General features: G+C 59.4%; 1 protein-coding gene and 1 non-coding gene across 4 annotated transcripts in view; both read left to right on the top strand.

Moving 5' to 3' along the window:
* Window positions 1-352: 352 nt before the first annotated feature.
* LOC144930443 (U1 spliceosomal RNA) lies at window positions 353-516 on the top strand. The gene has a single exon (XR_013635634.1). It is a non-coding gene; the product is annotated as a U1 spliceosomal RNA (small nuclear RNA).
* A 15,244-nt stretch (window positions 517-15,760) lies between these two features.
* CAD (carbamoyl-phosphate synthetase 2, aspartate transcarbamylase, and dihydroorotase) overlaps window positions 15,761-17,487 on the top strand; it is a 30,530-nt gene continuing 28,803 nt past the window's right edge. Inside the window, exons 1-2 of one of the 3 annotated variants that reach the window (XM_078851996.1) lie at window positions 15,761-15,912; window positions 17,010-17,149. In XM_078851996.1, the coding sequence (XP_078708122.1) occupies window positions 15,831-15,912; window positions 17,010-17,149 (222 nt within the window). In that variant the 5' untranslated portion in view covers window positions 15,761-15,830. The remainder of the gene's footprint in view (window positions 15,913-17,009; window positions 17,150-17,487) is intronic. The other 2 variants (XM_078851997.1, XM_078851995.1) reach the window with 2 other exon arrangements.

Genomic DNA, 17,487 nt, shown 5'->3' with positions numbered 1-17,487 from the left:
GGGAGGGGGAGGGGCGGCCGCGGGCTCGGAGCGCGGGGGAGGCGGGGCTGGGGAGAGCGCCCGGCCCGGCCGGCAGGGGGCGGGGCCCGAGAGGGGGCGGAGCCGCGTGAGCCCGTATGCAGATCTGTGTGCGAGCAGAGCACTGTGGGAGCGGGAGCCGGCTGCCGAGCGGGGCCCGAATTCGGCAGGCGGGGCTCGGCGGGGAGAAGGGTGGGGCCGGGGACACCCCGGGGCAGGTCGCGGCAGCGGGGGCCGGCGCGGGCGGGTCCGGCGGGCGTGTCGCGGCGGGCCCCACCGTGGGTTGAGAGTGTGGGGCGAGCGAGGGGGAGCGGCGGCCGGGGCTGCCCAAGTCATACTTACCTGGCAGGGGAGACACCATGATCAGGAAGGTGGTTTTCCCAGGGCGAGGCTCATCCATTGCACTGCGGGTGTGCTGACCCCTGCGATTTCCCCAAATGCGGGAAACTCGACTGCATAATTTGTGGTAGTGGGGGACTGCGTTCGCGCTCTCCCCTGGCGTGCGGTGAAAGACAGAGAAACGGTTCCGTGGGGGGGGTCGTGCGCGGCGCTGCACGTTCTCGGCGAGCGAAAGCGGGGCCCTGTGTGTTACTGTCGGCTTTGCCCCTGACGGCTCTGTTCTGCCGAGTACCCGCCTGGGGCCTTGCTTCGGTGCAACAAGGGAGAGCTCTGGAGAGCAGAGCTCGGATGGTAATGGGAGATCCGGCTGCTGGCTTCTTTATTGCTTTCCTGTCTTGTCTTTCCCTGGGACTTTGGATTTGCCCTGCACTTGGGTCTGCCTTTGCCTGGGCTCGGAACTGCTCCCCATGAAGCCAGGCAGGACTCTGGGGCAGTCGCCTTCCTGTGAGGAGCCTGTCTGCAGGACACACAGCTCACCCGGCTTCCACCTTCCTGGGTCTGACCTCGGAGCATTCAGCCTCCTCTGCCCCTCCGTGCACTTCCCACAGCGAGTCCGCCCTGACGGGGTTGTGGGGAAGCCAAAGGGTCCTGCCCCCCAACTCCGCAGTCAGACGGGACTCTCAGCCAGCCAGTAAAACAGGTTTATTAGACGACAGGTACATGGTCTAACACAGAGCTTGTAGGTGCAGAGAACAGGACCCCTCAGCTGGGTCCATTATGGGGGGCAGTGAGCCAGACAACCCCGTCTGCACTTCACTCCATGTCCCAGCCAGCCCCAAACTGAAACTCCCTCCAGCCCTTCCTCCTCTGGGCTTTGTTCCTTTCACGGGCCAGGAGGTCACCTGATTCCTTTGTTCTCCAACACTTTAGCTCTCACCTTGCAGGGGGGAAGGGCCCAGGCCATCAGTGGCCAGGAAACAGGGCGTCGGCCATTGTCTGTGTCCAGACCCCTGCACACACCTGCCCTCTAGGGCTCTGCAACGATCATACACCCTTATTCCACCCCCTAGATACTTAAGAACTGCCTAGGGGAAACTGAGGCACCCCCACAATATTCAGAGGAAACATTAAGAACAGTCCCGCTTCGTCACAGGGGGCCTTGGACCAGTGCCTTCTTTTGCCCTAAGGGGAGCTGCCTGGCTGCTCTGTCTCTTTCCCTGTTTGCAGCTTTTTCCCTTCCCTCTTTCTTGGGCTCTTCCTCCTCTGACGGCAGGGCGGCCTGTCGGAAATGCCTGTCTCACCTGGTCCCCTTGTCCAACGTGCAGGCTTACCCCCTGCCCTAGGGCCGCCTTGGCTTTTGCTCTCTGTTCTTTCTCTTGGGTTGGCAACCCAGTCTGTGCTACGGAGACTAGGCCGGCACAACCCCATGGTGGAGAAGGTCTTTCCCTCGCTTTAGGCCCACCGCCTCCCCGAATGCCCTTAGCTACGCTGGGGGTTAGGTCGGTGTAGCTGTGTCGCCCAGGAGCGGGTTTCCCTTTTACACACCCCTGACGGACGGAGCTATTTTGACTTAACTGTTCATCACGCACCAACCCTCAGGTCTAGTCTGCACGGGGAACATAAGTCCGGGCTGTGGGCGGAAGAATTCTTCTTTCCACCTCGTTCCCACCTTTCGGGGAGGTGGATGGCCTACGCCAACAAGAAAAACCCTCTCCAGGAACAGTGCCCTTCTGTTTGGGGAGACTATGCTGGGTCAAAAAAGAGGACTAGTCTAACTGCATCCGATGAAGTGAGCTGTAGCTCACGAAAGCTTATGCTCAGATAAATTGGTTAGTCGCTAAGGTGCCGCCAGTCCTCCTTTTCTTTTTGCGAATACAGACTGACACGGCTGTTACTCTGAAACTAGTCTAACTGTGTTTCTCTGTGACAAGGTGGACTCTGTATTGCGTCCCTGGTGTCTCCTCAGAGCCGTTGTGTTCTGAAATCTTTAGGAGTTTACTTCATTTATGATGAAATCTTGCTGTGCCTTTGTTCTCATTTTGAATGAGTAACTAGACATGAGCTTTTTTGGTGTGTTGTCGGAGGATTGTTTAAAAAGCTGGGATCCCGGTTTTGCTGCCTTTCCATTCCATTTCCTCTAAAAGCCCACTTAAAACCTCCACTTCCCACATAACTCTCTCCAGCGTACAGTCCTCTGGCACACACACGACAGGTACAGCTTCACTCAATCCCAGTCCAGTTCCTTGCTGTTTCCTGTCTAACCACTGCACACGTACGGTGTGTGCTCCCTACCCGGCTAGTCCCGCCACGCCTGAGAGGCCGGAGCGATTCCCCGCCCTGGCCCTGGATCGGCCCCAGCTGCGCTGCCAGCTCAGCCTGGCAGACACCGTCGCCTTCCAGCAGGGCCAGTGAGTGTGGCCAGGGGGCAGGGTGTGAGGGAGTGGGTCTCTGGAGGTGTGGGGGGGGCTGCTGGCCAGTGGGGGGGTCTCTTGGGGGGCAGTGGTGGAGGGTCTGTGTGGGGAGCTGCTGGGCATAGCAGTTCCAGGGAACGCTGGGCATCAGGAGTCCAGGGCTGTGTGGCACGGCCTGGGCCCACCCCCGAGGGGAAGGGGCAGGCTGGTAGCACAGGGCCGGGTGGGCCAGTGTGTGTCTGGCAACTGCTGGTTTGTAGACAGTGCCCTTGCGCTGGGCTGGGTGGAGCGGGGACGGCCCCACCATGCCATGCCCCATTGCCCCTGGCCGGCCTCTTGCTCTGGGGACTGACCCCCACCGTGCTGTGCTTCTTTGCCCCCAGGGGGCCCACAAAGGGGATCTGCTCAGTCCCCCCACCCCCACTATTAAACCAGCCCTGGGTGAACCTCAGGGAGTTCACCACTAACCCTGACCAAAAAGGAACATTCTGCTGCTGATTGAGGCCCCGCACCCCAGGGACGTCCCCGCCCAGTTAGAAGCACCGGGACAGAGCCCCACAGGTGCTGGGAAGCTAGGGAGGTACAGAGACCCCACGCGGTCAGCTAATCTCTGTCCAGCGCTTGCCCAGAGGGGCCAGGGGGTAACTGGGGAACAGCCTGGCTCCAGGGGACGTGGGATGACGTGACGGGGTTAGTGCAGTGAAAGGAGGGAGCTAGGTTACCTCCAGAATGCCCTCAATGCACCAGGCTGCACCAGCCGTCCCAGGAGTTGGGGCCTCAGCCCCCTTTGTAAGTGGGGTCCCGGTCCCAGAAACGCACCCATCGCCCTCTCCTCCTGCCCGTAGGTTGCCAAAGGCAGCCGGGGGCTCTGAGGCTGGTGCTGGGCCCTGCGGCTGGTGCTGGGCCCTGCAGAGGGCAGACGGTGGGGCAGAGGGCAGCACGGACTGGGCCTGTTCCCCCCAGGCCAGGCCTGTAGCAGTTGCAGCGGGGCTAGGCTTGGCCACGCTTTGACTCTCCTGTAGCTGCAGCCGGCCCCCCACTCAGCCCCTGGGGTTCAGTCATTGGACCCCACTCCCAGGGCTGCGCTGCTCGCTCCCCACAGCACCGACAGGGAGGCTGGGCCAGTGCTGGGATCCCCTCACTCTCAGCCCACCCGCTGGCCAGGAAGCCCCTTGGCTGGGGCAGGGAAGGAGCCCTCCCCCATCGCCGCTGCCCTCGTAACCCCTGGCACTGCTGGGGTGTGGGGCACCTGTGCACTGGGCAGAGGAGGCCTGTGCGGCTCCCTGCCCAGCCAGTGTCTCTCTGACTCCGGCACCTGCCTGATCCAGGTGCCGGGCAGCCCCGGTCCCGCTTTCTCTGCGGAACCAGGCCGTGGATCAGGGAGCCCCTCAGCCCAGCCTGGGGGGACCCCACCCTGTGTCACACAGGGAGGGTGAAGCCCCTGGGCTCCTGGCCCCAGTCATGGTCTCTGGGGCCCTCCCTTGCGCCACCCCGCTGTTGGGAACACTGGGGCATGGCCACTAGGTAACTCGAGGGGATGGAAGACCACAAGTGTCGATGAAGCCCCCTCGCACTAGGCCCCTGTGTCCTTGCCCCCCCCCTCCTGCCTGGAGGCACAACACCGCAATGCGGGGGGCAAGCACAGGGGCTCTGCCCAGGGCGCTCAGTGCTGCAAGCTCCCGGAGCAGGTGCCAGGGCTGGCTGCACTTGGCATTTCTTGATGCTTCTAAGTAGCACGAAACCCCAGGCTGAGAACTTCTCCCCAGACACGATGGCAGCTGGGCCCCCTGCCCTGGGACACCCGTCAGCCCCCCACTCCACTGCTGGCTGTTGCAAAGGGCCTGGCTCCGGGAGTGCTCTGCCCCACAGGCCCACTCAGCTGATGTGCCATGGACCCGGCTACACAGAAAGCAAGGCCCTGTATCGCGCTAGCTCTCTGGGAAACCCGGCTCAGCCCCTCCCCGACCCCTGGGAAGAGAGTCCAACGGGCAGTGCCCAGCAGCAGGCTGTGCCCGCCAGCCCACCAAGAGAGCTGGCCTGGCAGCATGGCCTGACAGCCAGGAGCCTGTGGCAATTTCACACTGGGGGCAGGGCAAGGCCCAGCTCTTGGCCCCTCCAGGAGAATGGGGGCCAGCAGCTCTCGCGGTCACCCTGCTCCCCAGGAGCTGCAGAGCTGGGCCAAGGCACCTCTCCAGGAGGCAGGCTCCAGGACACCCAGCTGTGGAAGTGGAAACATCTGCTAGAAATCCCGCGTCCACATTTCCCTGCGCACGGCATTTCCTCTTCGTGCATGCACGGCATGGGGCTGGTGGCACGGGCCCAGGCTTCACCCCCGCATGCAGGCCGCTGGCTGGATCCTCAGCTTCCCGGCCCAGGCAGGGACACATGAACGCTCATCCACGCCCCCGCCCGCACTGCAGCCCCAGGGCAGGGAAAGGGACCAGGCTGGCACTCACCTGTAGAAAGCTGGCCCACTGCAAAGCTTCAATGCAGATGCTGCCTCAGCTGCGGGGCCGCTCCCCGGCAGTGGGCAGCCCCCGCCCCAGGCAGGAGCTCCGGCCTTGGCAGAATTCTCCCCTCCAGCGAGCGCCGGCCCAGCTCCCCCCACCCCGTGCTGCTGCCCCCAGCCCAGCGCACGTCTCCGGCCCAGGCAGGCATGGGACCTCTCTCATAAGAACGGCCTGATGGAGTCAGACCAAAGATCCATCGAGCCCAGTATCCTGTCTGCCGACAGTGGCCCATGCCAGGTGCCCCAGCGGGAGTGAACAGAACAGGGAATGGTCTAGTGATCTCTCTCCTGACATCCATCTCCACCCTCGGACAAACAGAGGCTACGGACACCATTCCTTACCCATCCTGGCTAATAGCCATTAATGGACTTAACCTCCCTGGATTTATCCATTCTCTTTTAAACCCTGTTATAGTCCTAGTCTTCACAACCTCCTCAGGTAGGGAGTTCCACAGGTTGACTGTGCGCTGAGTGAAGAAGAACTTCCTTTTGTTTGTTTTAAACCTGCTACCCATTAATTTCATTTGGTGGCCCCTCGTTCTTATATTATGGGAACAAGCAAATAACTTTTCCTTATTCACTTTCTCCACACCACACATGACTTTATAGACCTCAATCCTATCCTCCCTTAGTCTCCTCTTTTCCAAGCTGAAAAGTCCTAGCCTCTTTAATCTCTCCTCGTATGGGAACCGTTCCAAACCCCTAATCATTTTAGTTGCCCTTTTCTGAACCTTTTCTAATGCCAGTCTATCTTTTTTGAGATGAGGGGATCACATCTGTACGCAGTATTCAAGATGTGGGCGTACCATGGATTTATATAGAGGCAATATGATATTCTCTGTCTTATTCTCTATCCCTTTTTTAATTATTCCTAACATCCCATTTGCTTTTTTGACTGCTGCTGCACACTGCGTGGACGACTTCAGAGAACTATCCACGATGACGACAAGATCTTTCTCCTGATTAGTTGTAGCTAAATTAGCCCCCATCATATTGTATGTATAGTTGGGGTTATTTTTTCCAATGTGCATTACTTTACATTTATCCACATTAAATTTCATTTGCCATTTTGTTGTCCAATCACTTAGTTTTGTGAGATCTTTTTGAAGTTCTTTACTGTCTGCTTTGGTCTTAACTATCTTGAGCAGTTTAGTATCATCTGCAAACTTTGCCACCTCACTGTTTACCCCTTTCTCCAGATCATTTATGAATAAGTGGAAGAGGATTGGTCGTAGGACTGACCCTTGGGGAACACCACTAGTTACCCCTCTCCATTCTGAAAATTTACCATTTATTCCTACCCTTTGTTCCCTATCTTTTAACCAGTTCTCAATCCATGAAAGGATCTTCCCTCTTATCCCATGACAACTTAATTTACATAAGAGCCTTTGGTGAGGGACCTTGTCAAAGGCTTTCTGGAATCTAAGAACACTATGTCCACTGGATCCCCCTTGGCCACATGTTGGTTGACCCCCTCAAAGAGCTTGAATAGATCAGTAAGACATGATCTCCCTTTACAGAAACCATGTTGACTTTTGCACAGCAATTTATGTTCTTCTGTGTCTCTGACAATTTTGTCCTTTACTATTGTCTCAACTAATTTGCCCGGTACTGACGTTAGACTTACCAGTCTGTAATTGCTGGGATCTCCTGTCGAGCCCTTCTTAAATATTAGCCTCACATTCGCTATCTCCCAGTCACTGGGTGCAGAAGCTGATGTAAAGGACAGGTTACAAACCATCGTTAATAGTTCCGCAATTTCACATTCGAGTTCTTTCAGAGCTCTTGGGTGATGCCGTCTGGGCCCGGTGACTTGTTACTGTTCAGTTTCTCAATTCATTCCAAAAACTCCTCCAGTGACACATCAGTCTGTGACAATTCCTCAGATTTGTCACCTACAAAAGACGGCTCAGGTTTTGGAATCTCCCTCACATCCTCAGCCGTGAAGACTGAAGCAAAGAATTCATTTAGTTTCTCTGCAATGACTTTATCTTCTTTAAGTGCTCCTTTTGTATCTCGATTGTCCAGGGGCCCCCCTGGTTGTTTAGCAGGCTTCCTGCTTCTGATGTACTTGAAAAACATTTTGTTATTACCTGTTGAGTTTTTGGCTAGCTGTTCTTCAAACTCCTTTTTGGCTTTTCTTGTTATGTTTTTACACTTAATTGTCAGTGTTTATGCTCCCTTCTATTTACCTCACTAGGATCTGACTTCCACTTTTTAAAAGATGCCTTTTTATCTCTCACTGCTTCTTTTACAAAAAGAAAAGGCGTACTTGTGGCACCTTAGAGACTAACCAATTTATTTGAGCATAAGCTTTCGTGAGCTACAGCTCACTTCATCGGATGTGAGCTGTAGCTCACGAAAGCTCATGCTCAAATAAATTGGTTAGTCTCTAAGGTGCCACAAGTCCTCCTTTTCTTTTTCCGAATACAGACTAACACGGCTGCTACTCTGAAACCTGCTTCTTTTACATGGTTGTTAAGCCACGGTGGCTCTTTTTTAGTTCTTTTACTGTGTTTTTTAATTTGGGGTATACATTTAAGTTGAGGCCTCTATTATGGTGTCCTTGAAAAGTGTCCATGCAGCTTGCAGGGATTTCACTCTAGTCACTGAACCTTTTAATTTCTGTGTAACTAACCTCCTCGTTTTTGCATAGTTCCCCTTTCTGAAATTAAAGGCCACAGTGTTGGGCTGTTGCGGTGTTCTTCCCACCACAGGAATGTTAAATGTTATTATATTATGGTCACTATTTCCAAGCGGTCCTGTTCTAGTTACCTCTTGGACCAGATCCTGCGCTCCACTCAGGACTAGATTGAGAGTTGCCTCTCCCCTTGTGGGTTCCTGTACCAGGTGCTCCAAGAAGCACTCATTGAAAGTATTAAGAAATTTTGTCTCTGTATTTCATCCTGAGGTGACATGTCCATATGGGGATAATTGAAATCCCCCCACCATTATTGTCCATTGTCTTCTCTCCAGGTAAACAGGGTTGCCTGGGCCTCCTCTCCCCTCTTCTGTCCTCTGGCTGGAACCGGCTGGTCAGGTCACCGGGGTCCCCTCTTTGCAGCCCATTGTCCTCCCGCTGGCCAGAACCGGCTGGGACTCCTGAGCTGGGCCTCCTGGTCGCCAGGTCACCAGTCACTGGGGTCTCCATTCTCCAGGCCATTGGCTGGGGTCCCAAGTTCCCTCGCCAGTCCTGTGTCCCAACAAACTTCCTCTCCCATCACCTCGTTAAACCCGTAACAACCAGGGAAACTGAGTGTCACCCCCTCTGCATGCAAACCATTGGAAAACAAGGAAAAAACAAGAAAATCCCCCACTTTGTCACACCCAGTAAAAGAAAAAAGGTTCTCTCGATCCCAAAGGACCAAGCCCCAGACCCAGGTCAATATACAAATCTTACCCACAAATCACACTGTTGCCAATCCTTTAGAATCTAAAATCTAAAGGTTTATTCATAAAAGGGAAAAGATAGAGACGAGAGCTAGAGTTGGTGAAATGGAATCAATGACACACAGCAATGGCAAAGTTCTTGGTTCAGGCTTGCAGCAGTGATGGAATAAATGGCAGGTTCAAATCAAGTCTCTGGAGAACATCCCCAGCTGGGAGGGGTCATTCAGTCCTTGGTTCAAAGCTTCAGGGTAGCCAAGTCCCTCCAGAGGTAAGAAACAGGATTGAAGACAAAATGGAGGGGATTCCAGGGTCTTTTATATTCTCTGCCATGTGGAAGGACCCCTTTGTTCTTACTGTGGAAAATCACAGCAGCAAGATGGAGCTTGGATTCACATGGGCAAGTCACATGTCCATGCATGACTCAGTTTGCAGGCCAACGCTATTGTTTACATGTTAGTTTGAAGGTTCCCAGGAAAGCTCAGATGTGGATTGGCATCTCCCAAAGTCCATTGTCAGTTAAGTGTTTCTTGTTTGGGCGCTTACTGAGAACAGTCCTTTCTCAAGAAGCTGACCAAATGCTTCACTGAGGCTCCTTGGAATCAAATACATTTGAGATACAAATACATAGCCCATATTCATAACTTCACATACAAAAAAGATATACACATACAGACGGCATAATCCTAACCAGCAAACCATCACCTTGTCATAGACACCTCACATGACAACTTTTGTACAATATTTGCTGCAAATATATAACAGTGGCTGCAACAATGCTGTATACGGTTACAGTTTATGTCAATAACATCAGTTGTATATTAGGAAACACTATTTCACTAGGAGGTTGGTGAAGCACTGGAATGCGTTACCTAGGGAGGTGGTGGAATCTCCTTCCTTAGAGGTTTTTAAGGTCAGGCTTGACAAAGCCCTGGCTGGGCTGATTTAGTTGGGGGTTGGTCCTGCGTTGAGCAGGGGGTTGGACTAGATGACCTCCTGAGGTCCCTTCCAACACTGATCTTCTATGATTCTATTTAGTTGCCTTAAAAGTCTTTGCTGAGGGTCCTTGTTTCCATTTTTGCTGACACCCACAAAAATTTTTACTAGGTTGCTGGGGCACAATTCCCCTTTACAAAAGCTGTGTTGACTCTTCCCCAGCAAATCGTGTTAATCTGTGTGCCTGATAATTCTGTTCTTTAATATAATTTCTCCCAATCTGCCTTAAACTGAAGTTAGATTTACCCGCCTGTAATTGTCAAGATCACCTCTTTTTCAAACTGGCGTTACATTAGCTACCTTCCCAGTCATCTGGGACAGATGTGAGTTTCAGTGTTTGGTTACACACCACAGCTAGTAGCCCTACAATTTCAGATTTGAGTTCCTGCCAAATTCTGAGGTGAATCCCATCTGGTCCTTGTAACTAAATTAGTGTCTAATTTAGTAATTTGTTCTATAATCTCTTCTACTGACACATGTGTGGGGCTGTACTTCAGATGTGTCACCCAGAAAGAACAGCTCTGATGTGGGGAATCTCCCCCACATCCTCTGCAGTGAAGACTGCTGCAAAGAATTAATTTCACTTCCCTGTAATGGCCTTGTCGTCCTTGAGTGCTCCTCTAACACCTTCGTCATCTAGTGGCCCCACTGCCTGTACTTAAAAAAAACCTTACTGTTAGTTTTTTGTCTTTAGCAAGTTCCTTCATGGCCTGCCATACTATACTTTCAAACTTACCTGTCAGAGTTTGCTTTCCCTCTTATTAGCCTCACTAGGATTTGACTTCCAGACTTGAAAGGATGCTCTTTTTTTGCTTCTAGTGGCCTCTACTACCCATCTGTTAAGCCATGGTCACATTCTTCTAGTCCTCTCATTGTCTTTGCTGATTTGGGGTACACGTTTAGTCTGAGCTGTTACTACGGCGTTTGTAAATAGTCCCCAAGCTGCTTGCCGGCAAGCAACCCTTGTGAACAGTGCCTTTTTACTTCTAACAGCCTTCCTAAGTATCAGGGGGCAGCTGCGTTAGTCTGTATCCTCAAAAACCACAGGGAGTCCGGTGGCACCTTAAAGACTAACAGATTTATTTGGGCACAAGCTTTCATGGGTAAAAAACGTTTTTTACCCACGAAAGCTGGTGCCCAAATAAATCTGTTAGTCTTTAAGGTGCCGCCAGACTCCCTGTATCCTTCCTAAGTTTTGTATTGTTCCCCTTTTCCAAGTGAAGTGTTACCATACTGGAGTTTTTGTATTATTTGCAATACAAGGAGGTTAAATTTAATTACATTGTGGTTGCTTTTACCTTGTAGTTCAGTTATAGTCACTTTTTGGTCCAGATCCTGTGCTCTACTTAGGACTAAATCAAGAATTGCCTCGTCCCTTAGGGGTTGCAGGACAGGCTGCTCCAAGAAACAGGCCTTTATGGGGTCTAGAAATGTTCTCTCTGCGACACGCCCTGAGATAACATTTACTCAGTCATTATGAGGATAGTTGAAATCACCCATTATTATTGCACTTTCTGCTTTTGCAGCCTCTTGGACCACTCCCTTTGGCTCTCACCATGCAAGTTGGAAGATGGCCTGTCCAAAAATGCTGTCTCACCTCGTAGCTGGTAGGCATTCTGGCCCCTGCTTTTGGTATAAGACAGAGCAGAACTGGACTGCATCATTTGTGGTGGGGGGGCTGTGTTTGCATTTCCCCCCAGCATTTGGTCAAGGGAAGAAAGAGAAAGCTGGCTTCTTGCAGCAGTCCCTCTGCATGCTCTCCCATCCTCAATGTAATTGTATTGGTTTTCTTTCTCGTGGTAGATGGGTGGTGTTTCGATGTGCACAATAAAATCTTTACCATAAATGACCTGGGGAAAAAAATAGCATGTACAGCCAAAAAATGGGGCAGGACGGCCTAGGAAGGGGCACTGCAGCAGAGAATCGAAGGCTTAGAGTGGCTCCCAAACGAAGTATGAGTCTACAATGCAATACTGTTGCGAAAAAAGCAAACGCTGTTCTGGGATTGTTAGCAGGAGTGTTGTAAGCGAAACCTGGGAAGTAATTCTTCCCCGCTTCTCCATGCTGATAAGGCTGGAGTATTGTGTCCAGTTGTGGGCACATTACAGAAAAGATCTGGAGAAGTTGGAGAAAGTCCAGAGAAGAGCAACAAAACCCATTAAAGGTCTCAAACCCATGACCTCTGGGGGAAGATTGAAAACATTGGGTTTGTTTCATCTGGAGATGACGGAGGGTGGCATGGTAACAGATTTAAAGTGTGTAAGAAGTTTTTGTAATGCCAACAGATGCCAGTGGGTGGGATTGAACCTAGGACTTCTGCAGCTAAATGCATGAGCCTCTACAGCAGGGGTGGGCAAACTTTTTGGCCCGAGGGCCACATCGGGGTGCGAAACTATATGGAGGGCCGGGCAGAGAATGCTGCGCCTCCCCAAACAGCCTGGCCCCTGCCCCTATCTACCCCCTCCCACTTCCCACACCCTGACTGCCCCCCTCAGAACCCCTGACCCATCCACCCCCCCGCTCCTTGTCCCCTGACCACCCCCTCCCGGGACCCCCCACCCCTAACCACCCCTCCCTCCTTGTCCCCTGACCACCCCCTCCCAGGACCTCCCACCCCTAACCACCCCCCCCGGACTCCACCCCCTATCCAACCACCCCCTCCCCAGAACCTCTGCCCCACCCAACTGCCCCCCAGGACCCCTTGCCCCTATCCAACACCCGCCCCCTTACCATGCAGCTGAGAGCAGCAGGAGCTCGCGGTCCTGCCGCCCAGAGCCAGCCACACTGCCCATGCAGCGATGTAGCTGCAGGGGAGGGGCCGGCGTAGCCTCCCCGGCCAGGAGCTCAAGGGCTGGGCAGGATGGTCCTGAGGGCTGGATGTGGCCTGTGGGCCGTAGTTTGCCCACCTCTGCTCTACTGCATGAGCTAAAAGCTGTGGCAGACTCATTACTCTCTAGTGCTCTGGGTGCCCCAGCACCACGCCAGGAGGTGTGTGGTTACACTTTGAAGAGGAGGATGATAAATTGTTCTCCTTAACCACTGAGGACAGGATCAAAGGCCATGGGTTCAATTGCAGCCAGGGCGGTTTCGGTTGGACCCCAGAAAAGCGTCCTGCCCGGGGGGTGACACAGTGGGACGGATTGCCCAGGGAGGCCGTGGAGCCCCCGTCCCCACTGGAGGTTCCCCAGAGCCGGCTGGACACCCCCCCGTCAGGGCTGCCCAGACAGTCCGTGGTCCTGCCTCGCTGCGGGGGACAGGAGCAGATGCCCCTGCAGGGCCCGTCCAGCCCTAGGGTGCTGAGAGCCTCTGGGAGACGCTGTAATGCACTGGCCCCGACGGGCCTGCCAGGGGATGCCCACTGCCCAGCCTGGAGCCCCCTCCCGCACTCCGAACCCCTCAGCCCCAGCCTGGAGCCCCCTCCCGCACCCCAAATCCCTCACCCACAGCCCCGCACCAGAGCCCTCACCCCCCTCCGCACCCCAACCCTCAGCCTGGAGCCCCCTCCTGCACCCCAAATCCCTCACCCACAGCCCCGCACCAGAGCCCTCACCCCCCTCCGCACCCCAACCCTCAGCCCCAGCCTGGAGCCCCCTCCCGCACCCCAAATCCCTCACCCACAGCCCCGCACCAGAGCCCTCACCCCCCTCCGCACCCCAACCCTCAGCCCCAGCCTGGAGCCCCCTCCCGCACCCCAAATCCCTCACCCACAGCCCCGCACCAGAGCCCTCACCCCCCTCCGCACCCCAACCCTCAGCCCCAGCCTGGAGCCCCCTCCCGCACCCCAAATCCCTCACCCACAGCCCCGCACCAGAGCCCTCACCCCCCTCCGCACCCCAACCCTCAGCCTGGAGCCCCCTCCCGCACCCCAAATCCCTCACCCACAGCCCCGCACCAGAGCCCTCACCCCCCTCCGCACCCCAACCCTCAGCCTGGAGCCCCCTCCCGCACCCCAAATCCCTCACCCACAGCCCCACACCAGAGCCCTCACCCCCCTCCGCACCCCAACCCTCAGCCCCAGCCTGGAGCCCCCTCCCGCACCCCAAATCCCTCACCCACAGCCCCGCACCAGAGCCCTCACCCCCCTCCGCACCCCAACCCTCAGCCCCAGCCTGGAGCCCCCTCCCGCACCCCAAATCCCTCACCCACAGCCCCACACCAGAGCCCTCACCCCCCTCCGCACCCCAACCCTCAGCCCCAGCCTGGAGCCCCCTCCCGCACCCTGAACCCCTCACCCACAGCCCCGCACCAGAGCCCTCACCCCCCTCCGCACCCCAACCCTCAGCCTGGAGCCCCCTCCCGCACCCCAAATCCCTCACCCACAGCCCCGCACCAGAGCCCTCACCCCCCTCCGCACCCCAACCCTCAGCCTGGAGCCCCCTCCCGCACCCCAAATCCCTCACCCACAGCCCCGCACCAGAGCCCTCACCCCCCTCCGCACCCCAACCCTCAGCCCCAGCCTGGAGCCCCCTCCCGCACCCCAAATCCCTCACCCACAGCCCCACACCAGAGCCCTCACCCCCCTCCGCACCCCAACCCTCAGCCCCAGCCTGGAGCCCCCTCCCGCACCCCAAATCCCTCACCCACAGCCCCGCACCAGAGCCCTCACCCCCCTCCGCACCCCAACCCTCAGCCCCAGCCTGGAGCCCCCTCCCGCACCCCAAATCCCTCACCCACAGCCCCACACCAGAGCCCTCACCCCCCTCCGCACCCCAACCCTCAGCCCCAGCCTGGAGCCCCCTCCCGCACCCTGAACCCCTCACCCACAGCCCCGCACCAGAGCCCTCACCCCCCTCCGCACCCCAACCCTCAGCCTGGAGCCCCCTCCCGCACCCCAAATCCCTCACCCACAGCCCCGCACCAGAGCCCTCACCCCCCTCCGCACCCCAACCCTCAGCCTGGAGCCCCCTCCCGCACCCTGAACCCCTCACTTCTGGCCCCACCCCCGAGCCTGCACCCCCAGCTGAGCCAGCCGGGTGAAACTAAGCCAGTCAGTGGGGGGGGAGGGCGAGCGATGGGGGCATGGCGGGTGGGCCCTCGGAGGAGGGGCGGGCAGGGGTGTCTGGTCTGAGCAGAGAGTTGGGGGAGGGCAGAGCCAACAAGGCTCCCCCGGCACCACTGGGCTCCGGCAAAGCAGCGCGGCCTCGCCCGCGGGCCCTGGGAACTCCCGCCGTGCCCGGCAAGGCGAGCTCGGAGCCGGGGCGGGGCTCGCTCGGGGCGGGCTCGGAGTCGGGGGCGGGGCGGGGCGGGCTCGGGAGCTCGGAGCCGGGGCGGGGCTCGCTCGGGGCGGGCTCGGGGGCTCGGAGCCGGGGCGGGGCTCGCTCGGGGCGGGCTCGGGAGCTCGGAGCCGGGGCGGGGCTCGCTCGGGGCGGGCTCGGGGGCTCGGAGCCGGGGCGGGGCTCGCTCGGGGCGGGCTCGGGGGCTCGGAGCCGGGGCGGGGCTCGCTCGGGGCGGGCTCGGGAGCTCGGAGCCGGGGCGGGGCTCGCTCGGGGCGGGCTCGGGGGCTCGGAGCCGGGGCGGGGCTCGCTCGGGGCGGGCTCGGGGGCTCGGAGTCGGGGGCGGGGCTCGCTCGGGGCGGGCTCGGGAGCTCGGAGCCGGGGCGGGGCTCGCTCGGGGCGGGCTCGGGGGCTCGGAGCCGGGGCGGGGCTCGCTCGGGGCGGGCTCGGGGGCTCGGAGCCGGGGCGGGGCTCGCTCGGGGCGGGCTCGGGAGCTCGGAGCCGGGGCGGGGCTCGCTCGGGGCGGGCTCGGGGGCTCGGAGCCGGGGCGGGGCTCGCTCGGGGCGGGCTCGGGGGCTCGGAGTCGGGGGCGGGGCTCGCTCGGGGCGGGCTCGGGAGCTCGGAGCCGGGGCGGGGCTCGCTCGGGGCGGGCTCGGGGGCTCGGAGCCGGGGCGGGGCTCGCTCGGGGCGGGCTCGGGGGCTCGGAGCCGGGGCGGGGCTCGCTCGGGGCGGGCTCGGGAGCTCGGAGTCGGGGGCGGGGCTCGCTCGGGGGCTCGGAGTCGGGGGCGGGGCTCGCTCGGGGCGGGCTCGGGGGCTCGGAGTCGGGGGCGGGGCTCGCTCGGGGCGGGCTCGCCCAGTCCGCATCCGGCCCCTCCCGCGCAGGCCGGCGTAGTTCCCGCACGCGTCCCCGCAGCCGCCGCAGCCTCCCCGCCCCGCGCCCACGTGCCCGGCCCCGCCATGGGCTGCCTGGTGCTGCAGGACGGGGCCGTTCTGCGGGGCCGCCCCTTCGGGGCTGCGCGCTCCGCCGCCGGGGAAGTGGGTGAGTGGGGCGCGGGCGGCCTGGCGGACCCCGGGGGAATGCGGGAATGGGGGGCAGGCCCTGGCGGAGCCCGGGGGGGGTCAGAGCCGGGTGGGGGGAAGGAAATGGGGGGCAGGCCCTGGCCGAGCCGGTGGGGGGATGCGGGAATGGGGGGCAGGCCCGGTGGGGGGATGCGGGAATGGGGGGCAGGCGGGAATGGGGGGCAGGCCCGGTGGGAGGCAGGCGGGAATGGGGGGCAGGCCCTGGCCGAGCTGGTGGGGGGCAGGCGGGAATGGGGGGCAGGCCCCGGCGGAGCCCGGGGGGTCGGGGGGTGGGAAAGGCTCCATTCGATCCTGTGCCCAGCCCCGCACTGCTCCCCCCAGCACTGCAGTGTGCCCCAGCGGCGCAGGGTCTCTCCTCTCCCCAGGCCGGGTGCGGGGGGGTGCCCCGTGCCTGGGGCAGGGTGCCCAGCGGAGGGGGCAGCTCTAGAGCCCAGGGGAGGGGGTTCCTGGTGCTAGGCTGCAGCCTTTGGCAGCATGCTCCAGTCGCTGGGGACGCTTCGTTTGCTGTGCCCACCCTGGCAGAGCCGTGCTGTGCCAATACGGCCGGGGGGGGTACGGTGCTGTGCTCCGGGGCCCTGCCCACCCTGGCAGAGCCGTGCTGTGCCAATACGGCCGGGGGGGGTACGGTGCCGTGCTCCGGGGCCCTGCCCACCCTGGCAGAGCCGTGCTGTGCCAATACGGCCGGGGGTGTGTGCGGTGCCGTGCTCTGGGGCCCTGCCCACCCTGGCAGAGCCGTGCTGTGCCAATACGGCCGGAGGGGGGTACGGTGCCGTGCTCCGGGGCCCTGCCCACCCTGGCAGAGCCGTGCTGTGCCAATACGGCCGGAGGGGGGTACGGTGCCGTGCTCCGGGGCCCTGCCCACCCTGGCAGAGCCGTGCTGTGCCAATACGGCCGGGGGTGTGTGTGGTGCCGTGCTCCGGGGCCCTGCCCACCCTGGCAGAGCCGTGCTGTGCCAATAGGGCCGGGGGGGGTGCGGTGCCGTGCTCCGGGCCCTGCCCACCCTGGCAGAGCCGTGCTGTGCTGAGTGCAGTTTCTCCTTCCTCCCCTGGGCTGCAGTCTTCCAGACCGGCATGGTGGGTTACCTCGAGGCCTTGACAGACCCCTCCTACAAATCCCAGATCCTGGTGCTGACCTACCCTCTGATTGGGAACTACGGCGTCCCGCAGGATGAGCCCGACCAGTGCGGCCTCAGCCGGGTGAGCGCCGGGCCAGGGGTGGGGCGCGGGGACGGTTGGCACCTGGGGGCTGCTGCAGGTGCCTGGATGAAGCTGCGGGGCGGGTGGAAGTTGCTGAGGGCCGGGCAGCAGCCATGCCCACAGCCATAGGGCAGAGCAGTCCTGATTCCCACAGGGGCCCCGTGGCGGCCGGCGCGGCCGACTTCCCCTGCGCTGAGCGGTGGGGCTGGGGGCTGGCGAGGCCCCGGACTCTCCCGGGACAGGCGGGTGGCTAGCGTCTTGCGGGGGGGTAGGTGCTGTGGCAACTGAGCCTGGCGGGTGGGGCTTGTGGGCGCCCTGTGCCCATGCTGTGCCGGGGC

This window comes from Lepidochelys kempii, chromosome 3 (assembly GCF_965140285.1).
Source record: "Lepidochelys kempii isolate rLepKem1 chromosome 3, rLepKem1.hap1, whole genome shotgun sequence".
In the NCBI taxonomy this organism is placed as follows: Eukaryota; Metazoa; Chordata; order Testudines; family Cheloniidae; genus Lepidochelys; species Lepidochelys kempii.
This window is presented reverse-complemented; position numbering and strand designations above follow the sequence as displayed.